This window comes from Argopecten irradians, chromosome 3 (genome assembly GCF_041381155.1).
Source record: "Argopecten irradians isolate NY chromosome 3, Ai_NY, whole genome shotgun sequence".
Classification (NCBI taxonomy): Eukaryota; Metazoa; Mollusca; class Bivalvia; order Pectinida; family Pectinidae; genus Argopecten; species Argopecten irradians.
The window spans coordinates 36,845,459-36,862,662 of NC_091136.1; the positions used below are offsets into that span (position 1 = coordinate 36,845,459).

The window sequence follows — 17,204 nt, forward strand, 5'->3', positions numbered from 1 at the left end:
GTAAGACAGTTATATATTTCAATAAGCAATAATTGTTAATGCAAAGATATAAAGCATAGAACACAAAATAAAAATCAATCTAAAAACAGATTTTTAAATTAGCTAGCAAGAGAAAGAAAATGATTTCTTAGTACATATATTGCAAAGTAACATTGATTAACAAATCAAAACTAGGTCTATAAAAAAGAATATTTATTAAAGATATTTTTACCCCTATGATACAGTGCTTTTATGAAAATATTTGATTTACCAAGTAGGAAGATTGTCTGAAGGGACGGTGAGGGGTTCAGTTTTAGATTATCATTTTGGCATATTCATATTTCAACACTGGAATTTGAACATGTCGCAAAATCAGGAATGCATCACACAATTCAAGGAAATAATATGAAAGAAATGTTAGTAATGTGATATTGTATCATATTAGTTGATGCTAAAATATATTACCATATAATGGCGCAGGGAGTGGGGGTAGTGCCAGTTGAAGAGACAATTTGTATTGCAGTAGTAATGTCGTTGGTATTCATCAAGGTGTAGGATCAAACAAAACAGTCTATATAACTTTGCTGACCCTTTGACCCCCCCCCCCCCTCCCCTTTCAAGCTCTTGAAACCCTCCACAGTGCCTTTCCTCACATGTTCCAAATCAATTTTTTTCTAAAATCAAGCCTTCTGTTATCTTAATTCTAATTATAATATCTATGCCAATTAAACAATATTAATTTGGTATTATAATTTTTCCTCATGATGCATGAATTATTCTGGCAATCTTTACAATCGATATTGTGTATTGCCATGTAAAAGGTCTCCGATGTTTTTGTGTTGATTAATAATTAATATATTTAAGACACTAGTTTGCCTTATATATTTTATGTTGCATGCTTTTTTACTTTGAAAACCAAGGAATTTATTATATTTCACATTTATATTTAGTTATTGTGCCAATTTCATTTCAGAGCTTTGAATCCACGTTTGTCTGTAATCATTAGCTTAATTGTATTACTGTACAAGTTTTCATTTTTCTTTGTCAAATGGTCATTGTTGGTAGAAAATAACGTCTTATAGCAGGGTTGCCACCCTCCAGAGATGTCAAAGTGGGAGATCTCCCACCAAAGCATTGTCCAAAGTGGGAGATTTTGCGCGGCGTCATTTTATCGACATTTACATGTTTGCACAACAATAATATAACAAAACACTCTTTGTCTTCTGCTTATTCATCTTACAAGCTGGTTTTGTAAGTTTTTCAGTGCATTGAACAAATTCTTAAAAAAAAGGATTATAATTAAATTAATTAAACATGTTTCACAATTATGGATAATGAAGCAATGTACTTAATTTTCATAACAACATAAGAACTAATTTAAAAAAATAGTTTCAGACCTGTTACAGTAATAATCAAAATGTAACTTAAAAATCTAATCTGAGAGAGAGAAAAAAGGTAAAATTTCATTGAAATTTCATTTATTTAAATTCAAAATTTACTATTATTTATTTCATTATTTGATCAATATTTTGTCTAAAATTTAACCAAATTTCTGGTAAAATAATCCCCTTCCTAATTTTTAGCTCACCTGGTCCGAAGGACCAAGGTGAGCTTATGCCATACCGTGGCGTCCGGCGTCCGTCGTCCGTCGTCCGTCGTCCGTCGTCCGTCGTCCGTCCGTCCGTCCGTCCGTCCGTCCGTCAACAATCGACTTCTTCTCCATAACCGCTGGTCGGATTTCAACAAAATTTGACTGGTAGCATCCTTATGGGCTACTAACTGAAAATTGTACAAATGATGGGGCTGACCCCCCAGGGGCCTGAGGGGCGGGGCCAAAAGGGGTCAATTTGGCTATTTCCATATAAACGACTTCTTCTCTGAAACCAAGCATGGGATAGCACCCATAATGCAATGGTAGCATCCTTATAGGGTGGGGATTCAAAATTGTACAAATGATGGGGCTGACCCCCAGGGGCCTGAGGGGCGGGGCCAAAAGGGGTCAATTTGGCTATTTCCATATAAACGACTTCTTCTCTGAAACCAAGCATGGGATAGCATCCATAATGCAATGGTAGCATCCTTATAGGGTGGGGATTCAAAATTGTACAAATGATGGGGCTGACCCCCCGGGGGCCTGAGGGGCGGGGCCAAAAGGGGTCAATTTGGCTATTTCCATATAAACGACTTCTTCTCTGAAACCAAGCATGGGATAGCATCCATAATGCAATGGTAGCATCCTTATAGGGTGGGGATTCAAAATTGTACAAATGATGGGGCTGACCCCCCGGGGGCCTGAGGGGCGGGGTCAAATGGGGTCAATTTGGCTATTTCCATATAAACGACTTCTTCTCTGAAACTAAGCATGAGATAGCACTCATAATGCAATGGTAGTATCGTTATAGGGTGGGGATTAAAAATTGTACAAATGATGTGGCTGACCCCCCGGGGGCCTGAGGGGCGGGGTCAAAAGGGGTCAATTTGGCTATTTCCATATAAACGACTTCTTCTCTGAAACCAAGCATGGGATAGCACCAATAATGCAATGGTAGCATCCTTATAGGGTGGGGATTCAAAATTGTACAAATGATGGGGCTGACCCCCCGGGGGCCTGAGGGGCGGGGTCAAATGGGGTCAATTTGGCTATTTCCATATAAACGACTTCTTCTCTGAAACTAAGCATGAGATAGCACTCATAATGCAATGGTAGTATCTTTATAGGTTGGGGATTCAAAATTGTACAAATGATGGGGCTGACCCCCGGGGGGCCTGAGGGGCGGGGTCAAAAGGGGCCAATTTGGCTATTTCCATATAAACGACTTCTTCTCTGAAACTAAGCATGGTATAGCACCCATAATGCAATGGTGGCATCTTTATAGGGTGGGGATTCAAAATTGTGCAAATGATGGGGCTGACCCCCAGGGGGCCTGAGGGGCGGGGTCGAAAGTGGCCAATTTGGCTATTTCCATTTAAACGACTTCTTCTCTGAAACTAAGCACGGTATAGCACCCATAATACAATGGTAGTATCCTTATAGTGTGGGGATTCAAAATTGTGCAAATGATAGGGCTGACCCCCCGGGGGCCTGAGGGGCGGGGTCAAAAGTGGTCAATTTCCATATATATATGACTTTTTCTCTGCAACTTAACATGGGATTACGCTCATAATGCAATGGTTACATCCTTATAGGGTTTGGATTCAAAATTTTGCAAATGATGGGGCTGACCCCCCCGGGGGCCTGAAGGGTGGGGTCAAAAGGGGTCAATTTAGCTATTTCCATATAAACGACTTCTTCTCTGCAACTAAGAATGGAAGAGCACTTATAGTGCAATGGTAGCATCCTTATAGGGTTGGGATTTGAAATTGTACAAATGATAGGGCTGACCCCCCGGGGCCTTAGACGGCAATAGATGCGAGGTCAAAAGGTCAATTAGGCTACTATTTTCATATAAATTACTTTGTCTCTGAACCTATGTATTGGATAGCATATTTGTATGGTATCAATAGCATCATTGTATGGTTGTGATTCAAAATTTAACTTTGGGAGTCAATTTTGCTTATTTTTCTAATTGTCAGAGTCTTGTGATAATTACTAACAAAAAACCAGGTGAGCGATACAGGCCCTCTGGGCCTCTTGTTTATAAACGTGATAATTAGTGAAATCCTGAAAATTTGTACTATTCCGGATCTAGCTATTACAATTACCCAAAATAGCGGCTATTACGATTGCAAAGTTGTTTGCATTGGATAGTAAGCCTAGGCCTATTAAACATTTAAAACGTGAGTAAATCATTTACCGTTATCAGCAGTGTTTGCTTTTGAAGTAATACTCATTATCTATAATACACAACATTCCTTGATAGGCTATATATGCTAGATGATTGTTTTCCAAGCACTGGTCGACCTATGTAACACGAGTGAATGTGACACCAAGCCAAGCAGGCTGCTAAATTAGGGTCGCTGGGGTGTAGCCAGGGAGTGTTCACACCTCTTTTGTTTACTTATCTATCAAGCAAGTGTCCCAGGTTCATTCCAGTCTAGCCAACTTTTTAAGTGAAACATCATTCCAGTCTGGCCAACTTTCCTGTTTTCACACCTTGGTCAGCTAGACTTGGTCATACCTGAGTGACCATCAGGTAATTAATTATGTTCAAGTTAAAAGTAGTCACTTACCTATATTTATTTTAATATTTGATTCTACTGTTCACAATACTATATTTACATAATGTACTTATTTTTATCTTTTTACAACTTATTAGAATGAGGAAACAAACATAATGCATGTATATACATATACAGCAATAATGACGCGTCGCAAGATACCAATGATACTTAATATTATAATACCTTTCAGCGTAGCTAAACTACAAGGTTCTTCATCTTAATTGATACAAGATGGAACACTTTTCCTCTCTTTCTATTCAACTCTTTTACGACTGGAAATAACCCCACTAAGACTTTTGGTATTCTTAGATTGAAATTGCTTTGATCAGTTTTGAAAATATACTTAATATGAAATTGTTTCATATCAAATGAAACGTTACCTATTCTTTGTAAATTCAATTAAACTCTGGGTATACCATATGTATTGTGTGCATAAATGAGAAAACAATGCACAACTTTCAAATGTTGAAATCGTAAATAGTAATGTCTCAAAAATGGGTATGTATATCAATTACATGTATAATGGACCTTTAATTTGACAATGTGCGCAGGACAACACCCTGATGGACTAAATGATTTAACAGTGATATTCTGATGGAAATGTTTGATCTTCATGGGAGAATTGGCGAATGTTACTTTGGTAAATTTCATGATGTGCTGAAATGAGTTCATCTTCAAACGAATTGAACGAACTGACTCAAATGAGCAGTTCATATTCACAGAAACATATATACATATATGTTTCTTATATTCAATTTATTTCAAAGGGAACTCAATTCATCACCCCATGAAATCGACCAAAGCAAGATTCAATCCTTATATTTCAATTCAATCGTATTTAATTGATAGATTAGAATATTTCTGTATAATGATAAATGTTTCTATCTATATCTCACTCAGACACACTAAATGTGTGACAAGAGGTCCAATGTATAATACTGTTGGTAACGGTTTTTGTTTAACTTCGTTCTTTAAATAGTTAATATGTGGTACACAAATTTTCTGATAAAAAATATTTTTTGATCAACATGATCCATTTGAATAGCATTTGTTCTATTTCATGAAGTAAATACTAACAGTTTATGGATGTACAATTTATTTCATTACAAACCAACAATAAACCAAAAGTGTATCATTCTTAATCAAATATCGACATCTAATGAATATCTACTAGGATATGGTTTTCCCTGGGATTTACCTGGGCTGTCAGTGCTGTGCTAGTAGAACCTGTGTTGTGTTTTAGTAAAACACACCTATTCCACCATGGCCAACCTTTTACCCTACCTGTTTCTCACCTAAAATCCCAAAAGTTGGCTACTTATTTATCAAGCAAGTGTCCCACTGCCGGGTGTTTTGTAGTTATGCCTAGGGCTGACGAATTTAAGATTTAATCGTATGAAGAAAAATCAGGACTTGCTGATAGTTTTGGTTGGTGGGAGGAATTATCGTAGAACGTGAGTTGGTGGGAGGAAATATCGTAAAACGTGAGTTTTTCGTCTCGCGTCGCGTGGGATAAGTCTTCGTGGGAGAAATTGTTCAATATCGTGAGTCTCCCACCGAAAACGTGAGAGGTGGCAACGTACCCTGCTTATAGAGGAATTTTATCATAAAACTAGTAACATGTGAATATTTGTCCAGTTTGAAGTTGTTTAAAAAAAAAAAAGAAAAGCAACATGACTTTGTAGTATTACTGGATACCAAAGGAGAGAAAGTGAAACATATTCTTTGATTTATTCATGATTACTGTTCTATCAAGTGCATACTCCAATGGTTTGAGAGTTAGAGTGCATTTTAAGAAAGAATGAAAATATCCTATGATGTTGTTCTTGGCTCAACTAAACTTTAAAATTGTACGGCATTATCTTCACAACATTACTGTATCCAGAAATATACACATTAGGAAGTATTGGTTCATTGAACAAACTTTATTTTTGTTCTAAAGATGTATCTGAAGTGCCTGCATATTCTCAGTAAATGTTGAGTTTGTTAAGGATTGTGCTTTAAAGAATAATTCCAAAACATCAAAAATAGGTCCAAAATTTCATATTCAACTAACTTTGCACATCTTGGATGATTACGATGGCAATTGATGAATTGAGGGGCCAATAAGGGCCCATTCATAGTCCCTTTCATGATGACACCAATGCCGTTTATCCTGTTCGTAAAATTGTTTTCAGTACAGAGGTGGTTTTTTTCCCGCATTTATGTAAATTAAGACCATCCATTTCCATGTATTATTTTTAGTCTCATATCATGATTATCCCCCTTCCATGAATTGGTTGGGGGGGGGAGGGGGCATATAGTGTGTTGCTCATGTCCACATCGTGCCACACTTAAAGATGACAGCTAAGCAGTAGCACTTTACAGACATTTCAAATTCTACACACAGTGAATCTAAGACAATAGGATATCATATATTTCCAATGTAGGTCTCAAATCATTTGGAAGGAAGCAGTACATATGCATATACAGTGTACTTGTTTACTAGTTCATAACTGTATTTTTTCTGGAAAAGTATCATTAGGTTTCTAGTTATATTTTGGTTAGATTGCTATAGATAAACAAACTTCTTTGATCGAACTCTAAAAGAACTCTTTGTTAAAGTTCACAACCAATTAATTTCCTTTATTGAATTTTGAAAATTAATTCATCACTATTTTAGTTACATCTTTTGTCACCAATTCTAACAAAACATTTTGATTTTTTATATCATTTCTTTTTGTTAGTCTTGTTATATTAGAAATATTATCTGTGTGTGAATTCATCACAAACCATAGAGAAAATGTCACTTTTCCTCAATATTCAAGGTTTGTTAATACACCTTGTCTTTCAAGCTAACTTATTATTTTTTACTGTGGAATTTCCCTGGAATTACCTCCCTTTAATTATCTCCCTTCATCTTTGAAAGCAACCAGTATGTGTTGGCAGTATATTATTTTTAACATGGGATTGGAGTAGAAATCAACATTAATCTTATCTGTGACCCACATGTGCAAGTATATATGAATTGTGATTTGTGTTGGATAATTGTCTCGTTTAATTGTTTCATGACTTAAGTGTAGAGAAATAATGTGTCTCCTTTATAACTGATCCTTTTATCGTTGTCTAGTCTATAACTGATCCACGGAAGCAGGTGGTCAGCTGGTAAGTCATTCACCATCTGTGTTGTCAACGTATAGTCTCCTGTTGATGGCTCGTAGAATGTTTAGTTTATAACAATTCAAAATGACACATTTATCACTTCATCTTCTACAAATCATCTCATTAAAATCATCATTTAGACTAATCATTATCATGAAGAAATGGCATTTCCATCTTGAGATTTTTATTGCACATATTGTCATTTTCATGTCTTTTATAAGGAAAAAGTAATATCGATAATCTTATTCACACAATTATCATCCACATTACAATTTGTCATTTTGAATATTTTTTTTCTAACATTTTTCAGTTTGTTTATGTTGCATTGTATATTTTTGTTGAGAAATTGCAATCAGGCATGTTTAATGCATGTATTGATTTCTATTTTAGATATTCCTTTTAAAGTTTTGGCTTAATTATATTATTTTCCAAACTGAATGTGATTTTGAAGTGTACCCAGAACAGTTTTCTGTTCTATCATTTATGGAAATTAGATACCAACCAGCAGGCAATACCTGGCAACTGCCACACATAGGATTCGAACTCACCTTGAGGAATTGGGAAAGGGTGAAAATGTTTAGAAAAGAGCTCACCTTGAGAAAATGGGAAAGGGTGGAAATGTTGTTGAGAAAAGAGCTCACCTTAAGGAAATGGGAAAGGGTAGAAATGTTGTTTAGAAAAGAGCTCACCTTGAGGAAATGGGAAAGGGTGGATATGCTGCAAACATACATACAGACAGCAGTTGATCAATAGGAGAACAAATTATATTTCAGAAGATAGTATCTGCTGTTGTACTGGACCAACCAATTATAATAAAGATTTCAGCATTTATTGATAGAATGTATCGTATATTTACTGTACTTGGTACACTGTAAATCATGACATGTTTTTTCCCTGCCCCCCCACTATGCAGTGTTTTATGTCACAATGTTTTAATTTGACGATTTAAAGTTTTATACATGTTATATGTTCTGCACATATGTTTTACTGAAAACTTAGTTCAGTCATAGTCTCAAACAAATCCGTAAAACAAAACACTATTCATATATTTTTAACATAACAGTATACAATAAAGAAAATGTGTTTATCTTCGTGATCAAAAAAAAGGAAAAAGAATCATTTGGTTTTGTAATTTAAATTTAAGTTTTAAAATCAATCAACAGTGAGTTACATGACATTTATCTGTAGTCTATTTTCCCATCGTTATATTAAGTATTTACTGATTATTTTTGTTTCTACATGCATTTCTGGATAAATACTATAGTACAGGAAAACATGGTTATGACGAACCTCTCGGGATCAATGAAATCCCTCCGTTTAGTTTGTTATACAAATGTAACATGCATCTTATAGGAACCTTGATGGGGAATGAAAATGACTACGCTAGAATGGCCACGCTGGCCATTTTGAATTTTGATATATGAAGAGAGGCTGAATATAAAGTCTGCCAATGCTATCATTTTATAGTAGGAAAAAGGAAGAGCAAAGGAAGAACAGCCTTTCACTGGACCAATAAAATCATTGAATGTAATTAATGGCAGACATCAGAAGATCACATATATACCTAAAATCAGGTAGTCATACACTTCCAATTCAAGGTTTCCAGATGCCAAGCAATATGTGTAAAGTACCATTTCTGTCATTTAGTCCCACATCATAGTGATGAGTTATCGCAAAAATCTCATCAAAATATGAGATCGTAATCGCCGGATGGTTGGACTGATCTCTGGTAAATTGTATTTTACCCACATTATTTGGTATCTTGAAATTGATGTATTGAAATAGCATTTGGGAATAAATAAATAAATGACATGCTGAAAAGGAAGATGAAGTCCTGTATGTAGAAGGGTGAGGTTGATGTTTTCATGACGGTAAGGGATTTATTTTTAAGCTCCTTGTTTTCCTAGTTGCCTGGCTGCTTGTAAAGTATTCGTACCAGTATGTATAGAGTAAATTAGTACCATGGAGAATATTATTGACCAATGCGTGCTTTTCTTGCACGATCATCTGTGCAAATGATTGGCCTGTTGTGCATGAAATTTTCTATTGCAGAATTTGAAGAATACACAACCCTATTTCTGTACTCTGGACTGAATACTGTTGCTCATTGTTATTTCAGCTCAAATTAATGACAATGGGGACTAATTAATGTGCCATGTGATAGCTGATAATGTTTGACTAGTATGTCCAGTAACGATGGAAAGTAACACTTTGTAACTTTCCCGCTGAAATGACTTTAGCACAGGATATCATCTTTTGACTTTATTCCATCACCTTGAGAAAGAATAGTCCCACACAAACGTTATAAGGTATTACATGGTATGTGAAGTAGTCCCATTATTACCTGCTCTGAAGAGTTGATAATTTGGCCTAATATGTATTTATTCTATTCTCGGGCCTGTTGCCTAGGCTGGTGTAAGCTCTTAACAGGTTCTAAGTCTGAAAAAAAAATCTGCGAGATTTTTGATTTACATAAAAAATGTCTACAACTGAAAATGTTTATAGAGAAAATGATGAATATCTGGTCAGCTTGTTTTAAAATTATCAAATTTGTAATCCCTAGTCCCTAAATTAGTCTGCTATACCAGTATATCATACACAACATCAAATGTTGTATGGAGATATGGGAGATTCTGTTGTTTGTGCACGCTTCTTTCTGTACTTTATATATGTAAGCGAGCTTGGTGTTGTAAATTTTTGTCTTTTGATCCAAATACTGATGATAATGATATGGTGCTCTCGAGTAGTATGCATAAAAAAAAAGAACATCACTCAAAACAGTGATCTGGGAAAAAATCTGAAACTATCAATGAAGTATAAACTGATACAATCAGTAGGTTGACTCTTGGAAGAATCTATACTACTTGCATTTCCTTAATGAGAAAAAACATGCCTCTAGGCTGTATCTTTGGTTCCTCCAGTACTGTATCAAGAGTTATAGTCCTTTACTCTCTTGGTATGGGGATGGTGTATTGCTATTTAAAATTCAGATCATATGAAAACTGTGCATTGGTTTTCAATTTTGAAATGACATTGGATGTATCTTGCTTCAGAGAACTGATGATATAATCATTGAGTGATTGTGTCAGTAGCATGATAATGTTTTTACAAATATTTGGAAGTTGTTCATTCATCTCGAAATCATAGCATGGAATGAAATGTTTGCAAGGGTCGATATATGACTTGTATCTCTTTTTGTTCAGTACAATTGAGTGGAATGCTTTTACAAGATTTTCATTCATCTACTTTAAAGGTTACCTGTACATGTACATATTTGTATTGACATTTTATTTTCAAGTCGTGACTGAATTATTCAATCCTTATGAGAATAAATAATTTATTATCTTTAATGCTATTAATATAGAAACTATTTTATATTGTGTTGGTCTATTTTGTTTACATGTTTAAACGTTTGTTTACAAAGATGTTAATTTTTACAGGTTTTGGGTGGTATATGAGATGTCACAATGAATAATATACAACCAATTGTAATTGTGTGACACAATGTGTTTCAATTATCTTTACTGCCAAAGTACTTAAGAGATATTCTCCAGATAAATCCGACAAAGCCACTCTCCATCATGGTGTTATACTGTTATGGAATCCAGGCTGTATGGATTGTATTTGGGCAAGATTAATAGGCAGTGTTTTATCCCAATGATTTTAGTGGGGTCTGGGAGATCATTCAAGCAAAGGTTAAGGAGGGGGGAACTCTGATTGTGTAACAGGCAAAGGTAATCACTATCAAAGTGTTCATGGGAGATAACTCTGAGAGACTTGCCCATCATAGTGTATTCATTGGTAGTAGGGTAACTAGAGAAAGACTCACTGCTATTGAGGGTACGGTAATTTAGGCAAAGGTACTCGCTACAACGGCTCTAGACGAGATATATATTATTGGAATAATATCAGTACATATACTTGCCACCAAAGTGTTTGGCACAGAGAACTAATGGCAGACTTTATATTAAGGGACAGTCTTCTGCTTGTTGTGATGTCTTTAGCCTATCATCATGCCCCTGGTATACTGGTCAGAGAGTATCTAATCTATTGGGTGCTTCCTGGTCCTTTCTCAACAACAATCCTTGATCAGTTTAGATATTTAAGGTACAAAAATGAATATCTAGAATTCATGTAGATCTAGCTGTATATAACAGGGTTAAAGTACAGATTTAGTGTACACAATTTTAATTCATGACTGAAGAATATAAACTTTAGCATGATTAAATTTTAATAAATCACTATTGTCAAAATTGTGCACAAAGATTGTAATAACTTTTTGAATAATCTGTACTTTATACATAATTGTTAAAATATATATTTGAAAAAAATGAACAAGGATTGTCAGAGACTGCTTGGAAGTAATGGTCATTTGTGGTGTGGTTTTGTGGGTACATGTCGTGATAAATATCTTTGATTATGAATAGTGCAATAAAAAGCACATCCAAAACAGCTCTCAAACTGAGACCGGACAACAGAATGAGGAACATTTAATTTCCACCATGGTAGTAGATTTTAGACATCTAATGATGTCGGAAAACACTACTAAAATCATTTTTGATATACCGTATGTACATTTAATTTAATGGTATTTTATGTTATTTGATATCCCCAGCGGAAAACTAATTGCTACATAAGAAGTACTGGTAGTGCCTTTATATAGTATTGATCAAATTCTGTAATTTCTACATAAAATTCATAATGAAATAGTTGAAGATAATGGAGAAGGTTCTGCAAAATGTTATATTTTTGTAATATTGATGTCTTTGTACCTACAGGTAGTGATTCTGGAACAATATTTGACAACAACATGATCACTCGGACTGCAAGAAGGCTATCCCTAAAAGGCCGCAAGTCATCCTCTTCCAAATCCTCAAGCGTAACTACTCCACCCGAGAGTCCGAATATGCCCAAGAACAAGAAAAACTGACAATGCGAGACTTTAGGAATACTCTACTATTTCTGTGATATTTTCTTATTTATCATAATTATTTAGTATTGAATATTTGACCAAATTAACCTATTATTAATTCATTCTTCAAAAGACTGCTTTAGACTCTCTGCTGTATGTAATTCAGTTGAGTTATTGGTCATTGAAGCAAATGGACATTCTTTCAAAGACTTGTGCTGTTCCTAATGTAAAGGATTGAACATTTTCTTTGACCAAAGAGGCTTTGGAGGTCATTGCACAAGAGACTGGACTTTGTTAGAACCAAAGAAGGTGTGATCAGTCATTTTACGTCATTTTACTCACTTGGCATATGCGACCAGGAATACATATTTATTTTAAGCAAAAATTGTGAGAAGTCGTTTAGTGTCATATGTAGTTAGTAATGGTTACAGAAGCTTTACATGTGAAGTGAAGTATTAATTGTACAATAGAGATACAGTGTAACTTGTCTAAACAGGATGTCAATGTGACCAGCATATTAGGTTGGTATTGCCAAGTTTCTGGATTATACAGGCTATAAGTACTATAAATAAGAAGGAAAATGCCTTACAATTAAGCTGGAATAGACAGGGATCCTGATTAGACCAGGACCAATTTGGATAAGTTATACTGTACAGACAAATGAATATTGTTGTAAATGAATTACATTGTATAGTCTGTATACGCAGGCTACATTTTACAAGGGTCTGGACAAGTAACCTGCGTTTTTACAAGTGATATCCTATTGCATTGTACTCTGATTTTACATAGGATTAAGAGCCAGTGAAGAAAGTACATTTTACAAACTGCACAATTTTATCAATAAATGATGCTGTAATTTGTAGTATGTAACATATGTGAGCCAGATCATCTTGTCCTTTAATTTATTGCTGTTTGTATAAAGTATTTTGGTCATGTACAAGACATACGATGGATTGTGTAAAAAGTTTGTCTTTGGCTGGTCCAAGAGCAAAGATTCTTTCAATGACAAAAAAAAATAAAATCAATAAATTACGCAAGGCTAATTGAGATGATGAATATCATCATTAATTTGGTTTCACACTATGGAAATTCATTTAATTTGAAGGCCAAACATTTGACAAAAATACAATTTTCAGGTTAATTATTTATTTAAAACAGAATTCATTTTAAGAAATTTCAATACTGTGAAATTTGTGCCAAAAGTACGGAAGCGTATTAGGCTCACGTACGAAAAATATTTTTTAGGATAACGAAAATGTTTTATTTGGCGTCCGCCATATAATTATATGGCGGATTATATGGCGGCCGCCAAATAAAATATTTTCGTTATCCTGAAAAATATTTTCGTACGTGAGCCTAATACGCTTCCGTACAAAAGAGATTATAGTTAGTAATTTTCATTAATAACATTGATGCTTTGAATTTTTTACACAATAGGCAATGTGCTTTCCATTTCTTTAGTCAGTGACACATTTGAGCTACCTTGGCAAAATTAACTTAGATTTTCTTTCAATTGTTTTATGACATAAACAAATTCTCAGGTATATTTTTATTCAAGGTTGGTGAAACTTTGGTTACATGTTTTAGTAAGCCTTAATGGTGACCACAATATTTATATGCTATAGTGTCATTCACAAATCATGTACTTAATATTGGTATTATAACATGGTAGTTAATAGACCAGTAGCAGACGACTCATTTCAAAGGCTTTAACATGTTGGGATAATGTTAGCTATTCATATTGACCAACATTGATTGCTATAGACTCTCATTCAAGATGTTTCCAGATTTCTGTGTAAAATAAGAACAGTGTTGTTTGTGCCATGGTATTGAGTCAAGAATGGTACTAAGAAAATCTTCTTTAATTGTTGATTAGCATTAAGGATATATGCTACCAAACTTTGCATTTTACACAGACAACATTTTCAATGAAAATTAATGGGAGTGCTCGCAAACTGGTTAAGCTGTTTGACATTCTACCACTCTCGAGTTCCCATCTCTAGGTGATGAGCTTGAACCCTTAATCTTGTACACCATTGATGATAGATTACAGGTAATGGCAGTGTTGACTTGCTGGGAAAAAAACATTTGGTCAATATAAATAGTCTTCAGTTTAAGAAAAGATGTGTAGAAAATGTACATACGTATGGTAAACTCAATCTGTGCCAAGGCTTTGTAGCATATTCCTTAATAGTGGATTATAATTTGAAATGGTTGCTGATATTCATTTTGGATATCATATTTATTATTTTAACTACGCATTCAGATATTGTCTCTTTAAAAAGGAGAAACTAATATTGGTTGTTTTCTCATTTCATCATTGTGAGCAAGTTTCATTCTTTATCTACAACAGGACAAAGTTAACTAAAAATTTAGGCTGTGGTGACAGTCAAATTACCTCCTACATTTCTGTAATTTTCAAAATGAATTGTTCCATTCCAAAAGTAGGAAGCATTAAAACATTTGTAGAGGTTCAAAGTTTTTATCTGAAAGACGATGAAAGATCTGACCATTTTTTTCTCTCATGTTATTTTAATGTTTTGGTTGTCTTTTTTTCAATCTGGAGAACTATTAATATTGTCATGTGTTCATTAGGTGTCACTCAAACCTCAAATTTAAACATGTCACTTACTTTGGTACATGAACTATATACTTGAATTTCATTCATAATAAAATTTCATTGCTGATTATGACAATCAAATATATAATCATATACAAGTTATAATATGTGCATGTATGAGAGCCATTTTCTTTAACATTGTTTTGGGTGAATTATTATTTCAATGATTTAGAAAGTCTTATCACGATAGTGTTCACACTGTTGTACACAGTAAGAATTTTAGTCTTGATTTGCTCAGGAAATAATGCTCATCTTGTCACATTTTGGGCTTAGGATATTAAATTTGTAATAATGTAATGTTATAACTGTAAACGTTTGTATAGCTAATGAAATGGTGAACATTGTATTATGGTTGTTTTATTGCATATTTAAAACAACGTATGCATGATCAAATTTTAAACTCTTTACATGTAAATAGTCTAACTTAATTAACAAAAGTTCAAGTGCTATATTTCCTTCATAAGAGCATCACCATGTGTCTAACGATGGTTTTGAAGTGTCTTTTTAAAGAATACCAAGTATGCTAATTATCTCTAACGAAATTTAAAAAAAAAATGGATGTTAATTTCACAATTGTTTCTACTACATTGTATTTATTGTTTGAATAATTTCTATTTATTGATTAATACACTTAACTAAGTTAAATGAATTGGTTATCGATAGTTTGAGAAATGAAATTTCAAACTAGACTTGTGAGAATTTATGGAACACGATTTTCACTATGGAAATAATGATTTAAAGTTACATGTGATGTATTTTTCATACTCAAGAATCAAGAAGAGCTTTTCTTATGCTATTCACTACCAAAAGTTTGAGAAATGCAATACTTTCAATATATGAGTTTCATTTTAAAAGTACAAGTAAAAGCTGAAACTGATTTTGGCAGTATTTTCACCCAGTCACGGCACATATAACTTTAAACAAACCCTTTGTATTTCCTATATGAAATTGGTAGCCATGTCTTTATTGACCTTACAATGACACATTGTACTCATATGGACACTATGACAACAGTTTTTGGCACAAGGGAATTGAAAAATATGTTAAAAGATGTTACATGAATGTTTTGTAAGACTTTGACAATGGGGTTTGTGCAATTTTCTTTGAAGATTTAATATGTGATATTGCTAGGAATATTGATCTTTAAATTACCCTGTTGACTTAATGATATGAAACCAAATGATCTAGGCCCAGTTGTTCAAAACACGATTAGGATAATATTACAGTTTAGTGAAAATTTTCAAACCAACATGATATAATTCTTGCAAAACGAACTTAACAAAAATATGATAAAATTCTGATGTATTCCATGATCTATGTACTTGCTCATTTTCGACAAGATATGATTACAGATTTTGTAACACAATGTGAATCGCCTTTTGAACAAGCTGACCCTAATCTCTATTTAATGTGTTGGTAAACACTAGCTGGTACAATGAATCCAGGGGCCGTGGGCTGTGTGCTCTAGCTATCCCATCATTCTATTTGGGGATGTGGCAAGTGCTTGTCATATACTACCAATGTAGTAGCAATGGCTATTTTTTTTGAAGTTGAAAAAAAAAAGATTCAAAATTTATGAACAGCACAACAGCTTTTAATGTTTTATGCGTATGTATGGACCTAGAGATTTTTCTCAAACTTAAACCTATAATTAAAATCTTGACCAGACACCATCTTAGGGTTGTTGCCCTTCTGAGGATTGATATATCATTGTTACAGGTATTTAGAAGAAAAAAAAAAGTCATTTTGCCATAAGACATGGCATAAGACAAAGCTTAAATTACAATAAAGACCTGCTTACAAGAGATTAAGACAACTATGATTAGCAAAAAGAGTGAGTTAAGACATTTTGTACAGAATAACACAACCTTTGAAGCAGGGTAGAATTACATTCTGACCTGGAAAGATACATTAAGTACGTTACTTTTAAAAACAAATGACACAACAATCAAAACCTGTTCTCAAGAAAAGTAATTCTGCATAATAAAAGACTGATAGACAATCAAATCGCAAGTCTGTGTACATTTACGGTATAATGTTGTGATGTCTAAAAAATTAGTATCTGGTCACTTTGTATCCGTGTTCAAAGGTCTAAGTGCATAGTAATTATAGACATTGTACCCCAAATACATAATACATTATGTAGTTGTTATTGTTGTGATATGATTGGTGGCCACCGACATATTTGTTGTCTGTCTAGGGCCATAGCGTTGGTAAGAAAAAGAAACTCGTGTTGTTTCAAATCATTGAAGATATCATTTGAGCACATCAAGTCGCATGTCTAAGGACAGACTGACGTCACTGATATTGTAACTAGTCTCTAGTCCACTTCAGGGATTAGACTTATAATCAAAGTAAACCAATAACAATAATAAAAACGTTTAAAAACAG

At 34.1% G+C, this 17,204-nt stretch overlaps 1 protein-coding gene across 1 annotated transcript in view; it reads left to right on the forward strand.

Annotated features, from left to right (window-relative positions):
* LOC138318439 (ral GTPase-activating protein subunit alpha-1-like) overlaps positions 1 to 17,204 on the forward strand; it is a 93,497-nt gene extending 76,293 nt beyond the window's left edge. Inside the window, 1 exon segment of the mRNA XM_069260784.1 lies at positions 12,060 to 17,204. Coding sequence (XP_069116885.1) covers positions 12,060 to 12,211 — 152 coding nt within the window. The 3' untranslated portion in view covers positions 12,212 to 17,204.